Consider the following 17,224-nt stretch of genomic DNA (forward strand, 5'->3'; position numbering starts at 1 on the left):
GGTGAGGACCATGGGCGCCTGGCTCCAGGAGCCCCTGGCCCTCACACGTGCCTCCCCCAGGAACCTCATTCGACAAGAGCTCACACACCTGGGTGGCCCTGTCTCACATCGCCGGGCTCTGCAATCGCGCCGTCTTCAAGGGTGGTCAGGACAACATCCCTGTGCTCAAGGTGGGCTCAGCTGCTGGCCTCACCTCGGCCCCGCCTGTGTCCTGCCCTCCGCTGCCCCTGCTCTGACGGCTCTCTCTCCCTGCAGAGGGATGTGGCCGGGGATGCCTCTGAGTCTGCCCTGCTCAAGTGCATTGAGCTGTCCTCTGGCTCCGTGAAGCTGATGCGTGAACGCAACAAGAAAGTGGCTGAGATTCCCTTCAATTCCACCAACAAATACCAGGTACTCTGGGCTTTCCGGGAGAGCCAGCCTGGACCTCAGGCTCCCTATGATGCCCGTAAAGAGGTGTCACAGAACCTTGATTTTCCCATCTATAAAATGGGAATGATAATACCCACCTGGTGGGGAGAGGAACGGGGAGAACCTGGGAGTAGGAGCCAGATCTCTGTTGGAGTGAGACGCTGAGGAGTAAAGATCTTCCTGCAGGCCGAGTGTGGTGGCTCACACCTGTAACACCAGCACTTTAGGAGGCTGAGGCAGGAGGATCACTTGAGGCCAGGAGTTTGAGACCAGCCTGGGCAAGATGGCAAAACCCCATCTGTATGAATCTTTTTTTTTGTTGTTTTAGTTAGCCAGGTGTGGTGGTATGTGCCCATGATCTCAGCGATTTGGGAGTCTGAGGCAGGAGGATTGCCTGAGCCAGGGAGGTTGGGGCTGCAGAGAGCCTACATCACGCACTGCACTCCAGCCTGGGTGACAGAGCAAGACCCTGACTCAAAAAAAAAAAAAAGAAAAAAAGTTTTCCTACAGCAGAGAGTGGGAACAAGCAGGAGACCTCTTGGGGCAGAGCAGCAACTTTCAATTATTCAGCAAACTTTTTTTTTTTTGAGACAGAGTCTTACTCTGTCGCTCAGGCTGGAGTGCAGTGGCACCATCTCGGCCCACTGCAAGCTCCACCCCCCGGGTTCACACCATTCTCCTGCCTCAGCCTCCCAAGTAGCTGGAACTACAGGTGCCTGCCACCACGTCCGGCTAATTTTTTGTATTTTTAGTGGAGATGGGGTTTCACCGTGTTAGCCAGGATGGTCTCGATCTCCTGACCTCGTGATCTGCCCACCTCAGCCTCCCAAAGTGCTGGGATTACAGGCGTCAGCCACCGTGCCCGGCCTCAGCAAACTTTTTTTTGAGACGGAGTCTCGCTCTGTCGCCCAGGCTGGAATGCAGTGGTGTGATCTCAGCTCACTGCAACCTCCGCCTCTGGGTTCAAGTGATTCTCGTATCTCAGCCTCCCAAGTAGCTGGAATTAGAGGTGTGCACCACCATGCCCAGCTAATTTTTATATTTTTAGTATTGATGTGGTTTCACCATGTTGACCAGGCTGGTCTTGAACCCCTGACCTCAAGTGAGGTGGGTGCACCTCGGCCTCCCAAAGTGCTGGGATTACAGGCATAAGCCACCATGCCTGGCCCATTCAGTATACATTTGTTGAGCAGCCACCACATGTTAGGCGCTGTTTTGGGTGCTGGGTGTACACACAGTAGTGAGTGAAACGGTGAAGTCCCCCACTCTCTGGGACTTACGGTCTGGCTCCAGAAGACAGGCAATAACAAAGGCATGAGGAGGTAATCATAGCGGTTGTGGTGCTGAGGGAGGGAGCCCTTCAGGTGTCTGGGGGAAGAGCACTTGAGTAGCAGGCACAGCCTGTGCAAAGGCACAGAGGCGGGAGTGTGCTGGCGCATCTGAACGCTGGCCAGCCAGCCAGCCAATGCAGAGGGGCTAGGAGCCAGGGAGCTTGGTGGGAGTGGTGGGTGCTGGCTAGATCCTGTCAGACCTCACGGGCATGGAGAGGACTTGGCTGTGACTCTGAGGAGCACACAAGCCTCCAGGGGCTTCTGAGCCAAAGAGACACAGGAGTTGACTCAGAGCTTTTAAAATAACTTTATTAAGATATAATTAACATACCGTAGCTCGTCCCTCTAAATGTATAATAGTATATTTGCAGATATAGGCAGTAATCCACATAGTCAATTTTAGAGCATTTTCATCACCTCCAAAAAGAAACCCCGCATCGCTCAGCTGTCACCCGCCCCCTCCTCCCCCACACTCCCAGCCCTAAGCAACCACTAACCTACTTTCTGTCTGTATGGATTTGCCTATTCTGGACATTTCATAAAAATGGAAGCATATGGCCGGGCGTGGTGGCTCACGCCTGTAATCCCAGCACTTTGGGAGACCGAGGCAGGAGGATCGCTTGAACTCAGGAAATTGAGACCAGCGTGGGCAACATAGGGACAGCACATCTCTACAAAAAATTAGCCAGGCATGGTGGTGCGGACCTGTGGTCCCAGCTACGTGGGAGACTGAAGTGGGAGGATCGCATGAGCCTGGGAGGTCAAGGCTGCAGTGAGCTGTGATCTCGCCACTGTTCTCCAGCCTGGGTGACAGAATAAGACTCTGTCTTTAAAAAACAAAACAAAACAAAACAAAACAAAAAACGGTGGGGGGAGGGGAGCACGGGTGTGGTGGATCACGCCTGTTGTCCCACCACTTTGAGGGGCTGAGGAGGGCAGATCACTTGAGGCCAGGAGTTCAAGACCAGTCTGGCCAACATGGCAAAATCCCGTCTGTACTAAAAATGCAAAAATTAGCTGGGTGTGGTGGTGGTGCCTGTAATCCCAGCTACTCGGGAGGCTGAGGCAGGAGAATCGCTTGAACCCAGGAGGCGGAGGTTGCAGTGAGCTGAGATCGCACCACTGCACTCCAACCTGGGCAACAGAGTGAGACTCCATCTCCAAAAAAAAAAGAGAAAGAAATATCCATGAGATAGACAGAAGCGGACAGGAATGAGCAGAGGTCTCTGTGAGAGTGTCCCCTCTGGGGGAGCCCCTGTGTGGGTCTGTCCTGGCACCCTTGGCTCTGGACCAGGGACAGGATGGGGCAGGGAGGTTCCTGGTGTCTGCGTGGCTCAGGCACGCCACCTTCTGCTCGGTCCCCAGCTCTCCATCCATGAGACCGAGGACCCCAATGACAACCGATACCTCCTGGTGATGAAGGGTGCCCCCGAGCGCATCCTGGACCGCTGCTCCACCATCCTGCTGCAGGGCAAGGAGCAGCCTCTGGATGAGGAGATGAAGGAGGCCTTCCAGAATGCCTACCTCGAGCTCGGCGGCCTGGGCGAGCGCGTGCTTGGTGCGAGGCTGCCGGGCGGGCTCTGGGGTCCCTAGAGGGCAAGGAGGGTTGTGATGCTGCCCAAAGCCTGGCTCAGTCCAGGGCCTCCCAGAATGTAGTGTGAATGAATGAATGAATGAATGAGAGGGGAAGGCATCCTAGGAAATGAATGCTGACCGGCCGTCTTGCCGATGGGGAGATGGAATGCGGGCGATGCAGACATCTAGGGGCATGGGGCAGGGGCTCCGAGGCTGGAACCCTCACACCCCAACCCTTCCCTGCCACCAGGTTTCTGCCATTATTACCTGCCCGAGGAGCAGTTCCCCAAGGGCTTTGCCTTCGACTGTGATGACGTGAACTTCACCACAGACAACCTCTGCTTTGTGGGCCTCATGTCCATGATCGACCCGCCCCGGGCAGCCGTCCCTGACGCGGTGGGCAAGTGTCGCAGCGCAGGCATCAAGGTGTGGCTTGGGGTGGCTGGGGAAGGCGAAGCCAGACATGGGGCGGGGGAGGCCATCTCTAAAAATCAATGCCTGCAGGTCATCATGGTCACCGGCGATCACCCCATCACGGCCAAGGCCATTGCCAAGGGCGTGGGCATCATCTCTGAGGGCAACGAGACTGTGGAGGACATCGCCGCCCGTCTCAACATTCCCGTCAGCCAGGTTAACCCCCGGTGAGCCACCCATCCCAACCAGGACCCTGGACATCCCTCTAGGGTGTTGACACAGGGGCACTGCCTCCCCGCAACTTCCCACTGCACTGCCGTTCCTATTCTTTCTGGGACTTCTCCATGGACCAGGCCCTGGGTCCAGCCCTCCGTCTGGTGTGGGGACATTGCAGCCACAGAGGTAGCCAGGCATAGGTTTGCTTCCCAGTCTTTGTTTTTTTTTTTTTTTTTCTGAGACAGAGGCTCGCTCTGTCATCCAGGCTGGAGTGCAGTGGCGCAATCATGTCTCACTGCAACCTCTGCCTCCCAGGTTCAAACAATTCTGTGCCTCAGCCTCAGCCTCCCAAGTAACTGGGATTACAGGGGCCCTCCACCACACCTGCCTAATTTTTTTTATACTTTTAGTAGAGATGGGGTTTCACTATGTTGGCCAGGCTGGTCTCGAACTCCTGACCTCAGGTGATCCACCTGCCTCGGCCTCCCAAAATGCTGGGATTACAGGCGTGAACCACCGTGCCCCGCCTGCATCCCAGCTTTTACTGCTCACAAACTGTGTGACATTGGGCAAGTCCTTTAGCATCCATGAACTTCAGTTGGCCCATCTCTAAAATGGGCTACTAATAATTCCTATCTCAGAGGATTCAGTAGAATCCAGTACTTCTGTGTCTGTCTCTCTTTTTTCCTGTCTGTCTCTCTTTGTCTCTCTCTTTTCTGTTCTGTTTTTCTGACTTCTTCAGTTTTTCCATCCTCATGCCTATCTCTGACTCTGCCTCCCTTCCGTTTGTCCATATATCTCCATTCCTCTGAATCCGCTGCCCCTTGTCCGGGCGCAGTGGCTCATGCCTGTAATCCCAGCACCCCGGAGGCCGAGTCAGGTGGATCACTTGAGGTCAGGAGTTCGAGAGCAGCCTGGCCAACATGGCAAAACCCCAACTCCACTAAAAAATAAAAAAATTAGCCAGGCGTGGTGGTGGGCACCTGTAATCCCAGCTACTAGGGAGGCTGAGATGGGAGAATTGCTTGAACCCAGGAAGCAGAGGTTGCAGTGAGCTGAGATTGCACCACTGTGCTTCAGCCTGTGTGACAGAGCAAGACTCCATCTCAAAAATAATACATACATACATACATACATACATAAATGCACTGCCTGGAAGTCCTTCCTCAGGTCTGCCCGCATGCCCTGCTGCAGTAGCCCCCTTCTCCCCTGCTTCCCCCAGAGGCCCCTTCCCGCAGCCCCTGGTCCTCTGGCTCTCCTATTTGTGGAGCTGGCCCCTCTGTTTCTCTGTGCTTCAGGGCTCACTGTGCCACTCCTCACACACCCTGACCTCAGCCATCACCCTCTCTGCTCTTCCCAGGGATGCCAAGGCCTGTGTGATCCACGGCACCGACCTCAAGGACTTCACCTCCGAGCAAATTGACGAGATCCTGCAGAATCACACCGAGATCGTCTTCGCCCGCACGTCCCCCCAGCAGAAGCTCATCATTGTGGAGGGCTGTCAGAGACAGGTGTGCTGCGCTCCCGCAGAGAGGGGGACGGGGCCTTGACTCCTGGGTCCTCACTGAGGCCGGGGCCTGGATTCCTGGGTCTGAGGGAGGAGGGCTGGGGCTGGACTTCCCACTGGAACCACGGGGAGGGGCTGGGGGCCTGGACCTTGGGTCTGGGAAGGAAGCTGAACCTCAGACTGGGTCCCAGAAAGGGGCGGGGCTTGGGCTGGGGCTGGAACTCACAGGAGAGGAGGGGCTGGAGCGGAACTCTGGTCTCAGGAGGGAGGAGCTGGGGACTTCAGTTCTGGGTCAGAGGAGGCACCGGGGCTGGGACTACAGAGACAGGGGAGAGGGGTGGGAGCTGGAGACAAACTCGAGGAGGGAGGAGCACAGGGAGGCCAGGACACTGAACAGGAGGAGGGACTGGGAGACACAGTCCTGGAACCAGGGAGGAGGACTGGGGAATGGGACACTGGGTCGAAAGGAGGGAGGACAGAAACTGGACTACAGGAACCAGGGAGGAGGAGCTGGGAGCTTGGGCCACCAGGGTCAGAGGGAGGAGAGCTGGGGCCGGGCTGGGGTGCAGAGGAGGAGGAGCTGGGGCTTGAGACACAGGAACCGAGGAGGAGGAGGAGCGAGGGCTTGGGAACACGGGAACCGGGAGGGAGAGAGCTGGGAGCTGGAACCTGGGTGCAGAAGGGAGAGGACTGGGGAATGGGACCCTTGGGTCTGAGGGAGGACAGGCTGGGGGCCTGGACTCCTGGGTCTGAGGGAGAAGGAGGCTGGGGGCCTAGACCCCTGGGTCTGAGGGAAGAGGGTCTGGGGGTCTGGACGACCAGGTCTGAGGGAGGAAGGTCTGGGGGCCTGAACTCCTAGGTCTGAGGGGAAGAGGAGGTTGGGGACCTGAACTCCTGGGTCTGAAGGAGGACGGGGCTGGGGTCTTGGGCTTCTGGATCTGAGGGAGGAGACTCTGGGGCCTGGCCCCTGGGTGTCATCCTTACCCTCTCTCCCTCCAGGGTGCAATTGTGGCTGTGACCGGGGATGGTGTGAACGACTCCCCCGCTCTGAAGAAGGCCGACATTGGGGTGGCCATGGGCATCGCTGGCTCTGATGTCTCCAAGCAGGCAGCCGACATGATCCTATTGGACGACAACTTTGCCTCCATTGTCACGGGGGTAGAGGAGGGTGAGTTGGCCAGGGCTGGCCCTGGAAACCAGGGTCACTGCCAGAGGCCTGAGACCAGCAAGGGGAACTGGCCAGGGCTGCAGGGGGATGTGTGACAGAGACCACAGCCCCCTTGGCCCTGGAGGAGCTTGAGGCTGTCCTTGTCTGTCTTCCTTCCCTGTGGGGTTAGAAGCTCCCCTGGGCAGGACTGAGCTGACATATTTCAGGGTCCCCACATCATCGAGCCCAGGTCCCATCTGGTGGGTGAAGCTGACTTGGAGACTTTTAAAAAATATTATCGGCTGGGCGCAGTGGCTCACACCTGTAATCCCAACACTTTGGGAGGCTGAGGCAGGTGAATCACAAGGTCAGGAGATCGAGAACATCCTGGCTAACACCCCTGGTGAAACCCCGTCTCTACTAAAAATACAAAAAATTAGCCAGGCGTGGTGGCGTGTGCCTGTAATCCCAGTTACTCGGGAGGCTGAGGCAGGAGAATGGTGTGAACCCAGGAGGCAGAACTTGCAGTGAGCCAAGATTGCACCACTGAACTCCAGCCTGGGCAACAGAGCAAGACTCCATCTTAAAAAAAAAAAAAAAGAAAAAGAAAAAAAAATTCTCAAGCCAAACCAGAGGGAAGTCAGGGACCCTGGGGGAGGCCTCAGGGGGCCTCTCTGCCAGCCTGGGCTGCAGGTCAAGGGAGCTTCCCAGAGTGTACAGGGATGGCTGAGCCAAGTCAGGGGCCATGCTGTGGCGTCCACATAGACTAGTGCCAGGGAGTCATAGGCAGAGGAACCGGTACACAGGCAAGGCAGTGTGAGGGGCTGGGTCTGAGGCTGGTGTTGCTGCTGAGGTGGGGGCACTGGGAGCCCAGGCCACAGAGCCCACAGGCACCACCTCCTGACAGGCCCGGACGAGGCCACAGAAGGGCTGGTTCACATTCAGATTTATTCTGATCATCAAATTAATTCATGATAATTATAAACAAATGCAAAAAGGCATTCAGGAAAAAATTGGAATCAAATTACCCATAACCTTGCCATCCAGAAATAATCACGATTCATGCCTTAGTGGATTTTCTTGCAATTTCTCTCTCCTATTTGAAATGTCTCTAGTGTAAAAAGTAGTTCATGGTAAAAGAGAATTCAAACAGCAAAGCTGAGCCCAGAGTAACAGATTAAATGTCCTTAGTCCTTGTTTCCTATGTCCCAGAGGAAACCATGGTTAACATCTTCTTATCCCCCCAAGAGATATCTTTTTGCGGGGAGTGGGGGCAGGGATAGGGTCTCAATCTGTTGCCCAGGATGAAGTGCAGTGGCACAATCACGGCTCACTGCAGCCTCCACCTCCTGGACTTAATCGATCCTCCTGCCTCAGGCCCCTAAGTAGCTGAGACTACAGGTATGCACCACCACACCTGGCTGATTTTTAAGGTTTTGTAGAGATGGGGTTTCGCCATGTTGGCCAGGCTAGTGTTTTATTTCTTGAGACAGAGTCTTGCTCTGTTACCCAGGCTGGAGTACAGGCGCACAATCTAGGCTCACTGTAACCTCCACTTTCTGGGTTCAAGCGATTCTCCTGCTTCAGCCTCCCGAGTAGCTAGAATTACAGGTGCATGCCACCACACCAAGCTAATTTTTTTTTTTTTTTTTTTTTTTTTCGAGACGGCGTCTCACTGCAAGCTCCGCCTCCTGGGTTCACGCCATTCTCCTGCCTCAGCCTCCCGAGTAGCTGGGACTACAGGCGCCCGCCACCTCGCCCGGCTAGTTTTTTGTATTTTTTAGTAGAGACGGGGTTTCACCATGTTAGCCAGGATGGTCTCGATCTCCTGACCTCGTGATCCGCCCGTCTCGGCCTCCCAAAGTGCTGGGATTACAGGCTTGAGCCACCGCGCCCGGCCTAATTTTTGTATTTTTAGTAGAGATGGGGTTTCACCATATTAGCCAGGCTGGTCTTGATCTGCTGACCTGAAGTGATCCCGACACCTCGGCCTCCCAAAGTGCTGGGATTGCAGGCATGAGCCACCTTGCCCAGCCAGGACTTCAACTCCTGGGCTTAGGCAATCCTCCCACCTTGGCCTCCCAATTTGCTGGGATTACAGGTGTAAGCCACCATGCCTGGCCTCCCCAAGGCATCTTATGCATACACAATACACACACTGTCTCAGATACAGCCATCTGCTCCTTCCGAATCTTGTGCATCATGCTGGAAGCTGGGAGGCAGCTGTGAGCAGAGCAGGCACCATCCCTGTTCTCATGGGGCTGGAGAGACAGCCTTAAACAAGTTAACAGATACGTAATTACAAATTGTGATATATGCCCAGAAGAAAGCAGGTTGCTGCAATAGATAATAATGAGAGTCCTGCCCAGATGGGGTGGACATGGAAGGCCTCTCTGAAGGGAGGGAAGAAATGTCTAACTTCCGTCAGGGGCCAGGCACGGGGGCTCACGCCTGTAATCCCAGCATTTTGGGAGACCAAGGCGGGAGGATTGCTTGAGCCCAAGAGTTCAAGACCTGCCTGTACAACAAATTAAGACCTGGTCTCTACAGAAAATTTAAAAAATTAGCAGGGCATGGTGGCACACACCTGTAGTCTCAGCAACTCGGGGGGCTGAAGCAGGAGGATCACTTGAGCCTGGGTGGTCAAGGTTGCCATGAGCCATGATGGTGCCACTGCCCTCCAGCCTGGGAGATAGAGATCCAAGACCCTGTCTCAAACAAACAAACAAACAACAAAATAACTTCCATCAGAGGGCATTCCAGATATACCCAAAAGTAGAGCAAAGGCACAGTGGGCCCCTGCGCCTCCCTCCCAGCTGCAGCGGCCATCAGCGCACGGCACACCTTGTTTCTTCCCCACCCCCTGGAACACACACTGGATTATGCTGATGCACATTTAAGTCATCATTTCATCCATAAATATTTTAGGACGAGAAACCACTAGTTTGTGGAGAAGAGCACAATGCAGGGAACGAGAATATCAGGCGGGAGTGGCTCAGGCTCTTATTGCTACGCAAGAGCCATCAAAGCAATCAAAGCAGCCACACCGCAGGCAGCCTACCCCTCCCTCCCTCCCTCCCCCCCCCCCTTCCTTCCTTCTCTCCTTCTTTCCTTTCTTTCTTTTTTTTTTTTGACAAAGTCTTGCTCTGTTGCCAGGCTGGAGTGCAATGGCATGATCTCAGCTCACTGCAACCTCCGCCTCCCAGCTTCAAGCAATTCTTCTGCCTCAGCCTCCCACGTAGCTGGAACTACAGGCGTGCGCCACCACACCCAGCTAATATTTTGTGTTTTGGTAGAGATGGGGTTTCACCATGTTGGCCAGGATGCTCTCGATCTCCTGACCTCATGATCCACCCGCCTCAGCCTCCCAAAGTGCTGGGATTATAGGCGTGAGCCACCTCGCCTGGCCTGTTCTTTCTTAATGATTGACCTCTTTATTTATGGGCTAATCTTTTTACTTGTTCATTTATTTAGAGACAAGGTCTCACTCTGTTGCCCAGGCTGGAGTGCAACAGTGGTTTATTCATCCCTCACCTGTTGATGGACGTGAGATTGACTCTGGGTTTTGGCTGTGATGAGTGGTGCTATGATAAACATTCTTGTACTTGCTTTTTGCTGGGCATAAACAGTCCTCCTGTCTCTCGGGTATAAAACCTAAGAGTCAGATTACTGGGTCGGTGGGGTGGGGGTTGTTTGATAGAAACTCCCAAACCATCTTCCAGAGTGGTTATTTCCAGAATGTTTCGACAAAGGTGATGTGGTTGGATGTTTATGTGGAAAGGTGGGTGGGTGACAGTCCTGGTGTGGAGATTCGCACCTGTAATCCCAGCACTTTGGGAGGCTGAGGTGGAATCACGGCCCAGAAATTAGAGACAAGCCTGGGCAAAGTGGTGAGACCCTGTCTCTACTAAAAATACAAAAATTAGCTGGACGTGGTGGCGCGTGCCTGTAGTTTCAGCTACACGGGAGGCTGAGGTGGGAGGATCACTTGAGCCTGGGAGTCGAGGTTGTAGTGAGCCCTGATCGTGCCACTGCCCTGCAGCCTGGGTAACAGAGTGAGACCCTGTCCCAAAAAGAAAAAAATGGTGGGTAGGTTAGGAGGTAGAAAAGGACGCTGGACAGGGGCGGAGGAGGAGCAGAGGGAGTGGAGCTCCCTGGCATGGGTGCCTGCTCTGAGCCCGCCCGTGCCACAGGCCGCCTGATCTTCGACAACCTGAAGAAGTCCATCGCCTACACCCTGACCAGCAACATCCCAGAGATCACGCCCTTCCTGCTGTTCATCATGGCCAACATCCCGCTGCCCCTGGGCACCATCACCATCCTCTGCATCGACCTGGGCACCGACATGGTGAGCCCTGACGGCCACCCTTGGGGCCCAGGAGGGTGGAGTCCTCCCCTTCCCGGCTCACCTGGCCTCTTCCACCCAGGTCCCTGCCATCTCACTGGCATACGAGGCTGCTGAAAGTGACATCATGAAGAGACAGCCCAGGAACCCACGGACGGACAAGTTGGTCAATGAGAGACTCATCAGCATGGCCTATGGGCAGATCGGTGAGGCACCGGGGACTCCATCTCCTTACGGCCCAATGCCAGGCCTAGAGCAGTGCCTGGCCCACCGTGGGTGCTTGGGACCCTGGCGTTGACTCAGGGGAGCAGACGTGGACAGGACCAGCCAGTGAGCTATCTGAGGGCGGGGTCTGCACCCCATCCTTCTCCACCTCCTCCTCTCTGCTGCCGATGTGTGCAGAGCCCCAGAGGTGTGAAGCAGCCACACTTGGGGGCTGTCCCAGCAAGCAGAGACTTCATGGCGGTGGTCCTAGGCCCAGGGAGGTCATTCCTGTGTTGGGAGCTCAAGCTGGGGATCCCCCAAGAATTCATGATGTTTAGGTGGCCTGGGTCGGGTGGGAGAGGGGCTCCGGGTTATCCCTCTGGGAGATCCCCCTCTCCAAAGCCCCTGTCCCAGGTGGCCCACCCATCTTAGGGCCTCACCACCAAGTGAGACCTCAGGTCGCCCTCTGGGAACCGGTGTCCAGATAACAGGGCCAGAGGGGCACACTTCCCTCTCCAAGGGGGCTTCTGGGCCCTCCGAGGTGCCCTGGGCTGGCTGCTGGCCCCGACCTGAGCCTCTCCTCTGCTTCCTCTCTCCTCCTTCCAGGAATGATCCAGGCTCTCGGTGGTTTCTTCTCTTACTTTGTGATCCTGGCAGAAAATGGCTTCTTGCCTGGCAACCTGGTGGGCATCCGGCTAAACTGGGATGACCGCACTGTCAACGACCTGGAGGACAGTTACGGGCAGCAGTGGGTGAGTGAGGCAGGGTGCTGTGTTCCTGCCCGGGGCGAGCTGTCCCAGCCATGCACGGCCACTTCCTACGATGGCTCCTCAGTCCCCCATGGCAGTGTCAAGGCCTTTGCTGGGCACTTGGGGCTTCCTGGATGCCCCTGCCCAGCCCATCTGGAGCCTTGTCTCCCACTGCCTGAGCTCTCTGCCCTGCCAGGCCTTCTTCCCTGCCTCTGTCTGTCCCTTCAAAGTCCAGCTGCTGTCTATCCTTGGGAGGACCACAGGGTCCTCATCCTCCTGGCCCCTGGTGGACGGTGAGGTCACCATTAACCTTTCTCCTTTCTTGTACATCTCCTGCCTCCTCCCTTGGGACCATGAGCCCGCAGAAGGAAGACACACCTGAGGCCCTGGGGACCCCATGCAGGATGGGGTGGGTCAAAGAGCACCAGAACGTCGGGGTGGCGGCTAGGGCTGCAGTGCCACTGACTGATGTCCCATGCCCCGGTCACCGCTCCTGCAGACATACGAGCAGAGGAAGGTGGTGGAGTTCACCTGCCACACAGCCTTCTTTGTGAGCATCGTAGTCGTCCAGTGGGCAGATCTGATCATCTGCAAGACCCGGAGGAACTCAGTCTTCCAGCAGGGCATGAAGTGAGAGCTGGGGGCACACACAGCGGCTGTACAGCCATCCGTCCTGTCCGAGTGTCTGTCTGTCTGTCTGTGTACTTCCTCTTGTGTCCTTGCTTTGGATTTTTGTTGTTTTGTTGAGTCAGGGTCTCATTCTGTCACCCAGACTGGAGTTCAGTGGTGCAATCATACATAGGTCACTGCAGCCTTGACCTCCTGGGCTCAAGTGAACCTCCCACCTCAGGCTCCTGAGTAGCTGAGACTACAGGCATGCACCATCATATATGGCTAATTTTTATTTATTTATTTATTTGTTTGTTTGCTTATTTATTTAGAGACAGAGTCTTGCTCTGTTGCCCAGGCTGGAGTGCAGTGGCACGATCTCGGCTCACTGCAACCTCCACCTCCCGGGTTCAAGCGATTCTCGTGCCTCAGCCTCCCAAGTAGCTGGGATTACAGGTGTGTACCACCAGGCTCGGCTAATTTTTTGTATGTTTAGTAGAGTTTTGCCATGTTGCCCAGGCTGGTCTCAAACTCCTGAGCTCAGGCAATCCACCCGCCCCAGCCTCCCAGAGTGTTAGGATTACAAATGTGAGCCACCATGCCCAGCCCATTTTGGGTTTTGCCACTGCACTGATTTTCTCTCAAGGGATCCTGTGTGTCCTTGATTCTCTCTCAGCCTCTGTGTGTGGTGGAGGTGCTCCTGTCCTTTTCTTTTTATACCAGTGCTTCTCTGTGTCTGTCCCTGTCTCTGTGTCTGTCTCTGTGTCTGTCCCTATCTCTGTGTCTGTCCTGATTTCTGTGTCTGTCTCTGTGTCTGTCCCTGTCTCTGTGTCTGTCTCTGTGTCCCTGTCTTTCTGTCTCTTTCTGTGTCACCATTGCTCTGCCTCTTTGTCTCTCTCTGTTGGGGCATGTCTCCCCATCTCCGTCTCTCTTCCTGTGTCTCTGCCTCTGTCTCTGTGTCTGTGCTGCTGTCTCTGGGTGTCTGCACTGTGCCTCTCCCTGTCTCTGCGGGGTGGCATGTGCAGGGTGGGTGCTCTCTGGGCCCAGCCCTGCCCTTCTGTGCCTCCAGGAACAAGATCCTGATCTTCGGGCTGTTTGAGGAGACGGCCCTGGCTGCCTTCCTGTCCTACTGTCCCGGCATGGATGTGGCCCTGCGCATGTACCCTCTCAAGTGAGTGCCCCGCTGCCCCCAGCCCTGCCCACACCAGCACCTGCCACGGAGCCTTCCCTTAGACTCAGTCTGAACCTCAGGCCCCACCTCCCCTGGTGTCCCCACTGCAGTCCCCATTCTGATGCCCCCAAGTCTCCCCCATGGGCTGCTCCTACCACGGGTTACTCCGCAGACCCCAGGCCCCAGCCCTACCCAGGGCAGCCTCCACCTGTGAGCACGAAGGGTCCTGGGAGACTGCCCCACCGCGTCCCTGCCACGTCCCCTCCTGTCCCCTGAAGCTCTGCCTCTCGTTAGGGCCCCGCACTCAAGCCCTCCTGCTCTCCCCTCCACAGGCCCAGCTGGTGGTTCTGTGCCTTCCCCTACAGTTTCCTCATCTTCGTCTACGACGAAATCCGCAAACTCATCCTGCGCAGGAACCCAGGGGGTGAGGGGGCTTGGCAAAGCGGCCAAGGGGGGCGGGGGACAGCAGGGTCTCAGGCGGCTGGTCCCAGGCTCCCCTCGCCCTGCTGGATGGCTCTGCCGCCCAGTTCCCACTCTTCTCTCTCTTCCCATCTCTCCAGGCCTCCGCTCTGTCTTCTCACGGGTCTCTGTGTGGTTTCCTTGTCTCTCTCCCTCTCTGTCCCTCTCTCTGCTGGGTGGCTCACCTTGCCTATCTCTCTCCATCTCTTACTCTGTCTCTTTCTTTCCTCCTTTGTCTCTCCAGGTTGGGTGGAGAAGGAAACCTACTACTGACCTCAGCCCCACCACATCGCCCGTCTCTTCCCTGTCCCCCAAGCCCAGGACCGCCCCTGCCAGTCCCCCCCATTTTGTATTCTGCGGGGAGGAGCCCTCTCTCCCCATGGCCCCACCTTGGCCCCCACCCCCTCCACTATCTCTTGACACCCCTACTCTGGCTGGCTTCTCTCCCCTGCCCCCTGCCTCTCTCCTCTCTCTTTTCTGTGTCAGTTTCTCTCCCTTTCCTCACCCCTCTATCCGTTCCTCCGGCCCCAGCCACCTCCCTGGGCTCTTTTTTACTCCCTTTCAGCCCCTCGGCTGATGCTGTCTCTGGTTCTGGACAATTATCAAATATATCAGTGGGGAGAGAGAAGCAGTGTGTGTGTCGTGCCTGCTTTCTGGACAGGGACTGTGGCCGGGATGGCCGGGATGGCATCCCCTCTGCTGGGGCGCGTTGCCAGGAGATTCTCAAAACCTCAGGAACTTAGCCTGGCACTGGCTTGAAAGTCACCGAATCTCAGAGCCATCTAATCACGGAGTTTTCAACTCCACGAAACTCAGAGCAGCTTGAATTCGCCCGGCGATGGGATTGTGGAATCAGAACAGGGGAAAGGGAGGGGAAGCAGATGTGGGATGGTGACTGGGAGCCTCTCCTATAGGAGTAGGACCCAGGGGACACAATGCTGATGATGATGGTGATGACAGTGATTCACTGAGTGCCCGCTATGTGCTCTGCCCACTTCTAAGCACTCTGCACAAGGTGCACATTAAATATGCACAGAGAGGCCGGGCGCGGTGGCTCAAGCCTGTAATCCCAGCACTTTGGGAGGCCGAGACGGGTGGATCACGAGGTCAGGAGATCGAGACCATCCTGGCTAACACGGTGAAACCCCGTCTCTACTAAAAAATACAAAAAACTAGCCGGGCGAGGTGGCGGGGGCCTGTAGTCCCAGCTACTCCGGAGGCTGAGGCAGGAGAATGGCGTGAACCCGGGAGGCGGAGCTTGCAGTGAGCTGAGATCCGGCCACTGCACTCCAGCCTGGGCGACAGAGCCAGACTCTGTCTCTAAATAAATAAATAAATAAATAAATAAATAAATAAATAAATATGCACAGAGAGGAGAAGTGATTTGCACACAGCTAAGAAGAGACACATCTGGGATTTGAACCCAGGCTGTCCAAAGTTCTAGGTCACTACGCTATTCTCTCATTTTATTGAGATAACCTTTCATACAGTGCAGTGCACACATCTTAAGGCTACAGCTCAATGATTTTAAAGTTGCATCTGCAGGCCAGGTGCCGTGGCTCCCGCCTGTAATCCCAGCCCTTTGGGAGGCCCAGGAGGGCAGGTCACTTGAGGTCAGGAGTACTAGACCAGCCTGGCCAACATGGTGAAACCCTGTCTCTACTACAAATACAAAATATAGCCGGGCATGGTGGCACTCACCTATAATCCCAGCTACTTGGGAGGCTGAGGCAGGAGAATGGTGTGAACCTGAGAGGCGGAGTTTGCAGTGAGCCGAGATCGCGCTACTGCACTCCAGCCTGGGCGACAAAGCGAGACTGTGTCTCAAAAAAAATAAAAAATAAAAAAAAAAATTGCTGGGCATGGTGGCGCATGCCTGTAATCCCAGCTACTCGGGAGGCAGAGGCAGGTGAATTGCTTGAACCCGGGAGGCAGAGGTTGAGTGAGACTCCGTCTCAGGAAAAAAAAAGAAAAAAAAAAGTTGCATCTGCAAAGCTACCACCCAGATCAAGGCATAGAACCTTTCCCTCCACCCAGAAAGTTCACTGGAGCCCCTCCAGTCGCCTCCCCTCCAGAGGCAAGAGCTGATCTGGTTTCTGTCATCACACATCAGTTGTGCCTGTTCTTGAGCTTCATACAAATGAAACCTTACAGCATGTCATCTCTGTGTCTGGCTCCTTGTTCTCAGCATTATGTCTATAGGAGTCATCCATATTGTCACCTGTATCTGTGGCCCCTTCCTTATCATTCCATAACACAACTTGTCTATTCTCCTGTTGAGGGACTTTGGGGTTTCCAGTTTGGGGCTATTACAATTGGTGCTGCTAGGGACAGGAACATTCTAGTCATGTCGTTTTTTGTTTTTTGTTTTTTTTGAAACGGAGTCTTGCTTTGTCGCCCAGGCTGGAGTGCAGTGGCACCATCTCAGCTCACTGCAGCCTTCACCTCCTGGGTTCAAGCGATTCTCCTGCCTCAGCCTCCCAAGTAGCTGGGACTACAGGTGCCTGCCACCACGCCTGGCTAGTTTTTGCATTTTTAGTAGAGACTGGGTTTTGCCATGTTGGCCAGGCTGGTCTTGAACTCCTGACCTCAAGTGATCCACCCACCAACACGGTGAAACCGTCTCTACTAAAAATACAAAAACTAGCCGGGTGTGGTGGCAGGCACCTGTAATCCCAGCTACTCAGGAGGCTGAGGCAGGAGAATCACTGGAACCTGGGAGGTGGAGGTTGCAGTGAGCCGAGGTCACGCCCCTGCACTTCAGCCTGGGTGACAGAGTGAGACCCCATCTAAAAAGAAAAAAACAAAACAGACTGGATGCGGTGGTTCATGCCTGTAATCACAGCACTTTTGGAGGCTGAGGCAGGCAGATCACCTGAGGTTGGGAGTTCGAGACCAGCCTGACCAATATAGAGAAACCCTGTCTCTACTAAAAATACAAAATTAGCTGAGCGTGGTGGCACATGCCTGTAATCCCAGCTACTTGGGAGGCTGGGGCAGAAGAATTGCTTGAACCTGGGAAGCGGAGGTTCCAGCAAGCTGAGATCACGCCATTGCACTCCAGCCTGGGCAAGAATGAAACTCTGTCT

General features: G+C 55.3%; 1 protein-coding gene across 1 annotated transcript in view; it reads left to right on the forward strand.

Annotated features, from left to right (window-relative positions):
• The window catches only part of ATP1A3 (ATPase Na+/K+ transporting subunit alpha 3), a 29,165-nt gene extending 14,402 nt beyond the window's left edge, over positions 1–14,763 (forward strand). The window contains exons 10-23 of the mRNA XM_021930363.2: positions 61–170; positions 256–390; positions 3,105–3,297; positions 3,565–3,740; positions 3,819–3,955; positions 5,305–5,455; positions 6,451–6,619; positions 10,792–10,946; positions 11,026–11,149; positions 11,754–11,899; positions 12,396–12,526; positions 13,575–13,676; positions 14,009–14,100; positions 14,380–14,763. Coding sequence (XP_021786055.2) covers positions 61–170; positions 256–390; positions 3,105–3,297; positions 3,565–3,740; positions 3,819–3,955; positions 5,305–5,455; positions 6,451–6,619; positions 10,792–10,946; positions 11,026–11,149; positions 11,754–11,899; positions 12,396–12,526; positions 13,575–13,676; positions 14,009–14,100; positions 14,380–14,408 — 1,850 coding nt within the window. The 3' untranslated portion in view covers positions 14,409–14,763. The remainder of the gene's footprint in view (positions 1–60; positions 171–255; positions 391–3,104; positions 3,298–3,564; positions 3,741–3,818; positions 3,956–5,304; positions 5,456–6,450; positions 6,620–10,791; positions 10,947–11,025; positions 11,150–11,753; positions 11,900–12,395; positions 12,527–13,574; positions 13,677–14,008; positions 14,101–14,379) is intronic.
• The last annotated feature ends 2,461 nt before the right edge of the window (positions 14,764–17,224 follow it).

Source organism: Papio anubis, chromosome 20 (genome assembly GCF_008728515.1).
Source record: "Papio anubis isolate 15944 chromosome 20, Panubis1.0, whole genome shotgun sequence".
NCBI classification, from domain to species: Eukaryota; Metazoa; Chordata; class Mammalia; order Primates; family Cercopithecidae; genus Papio; species Papio anubis.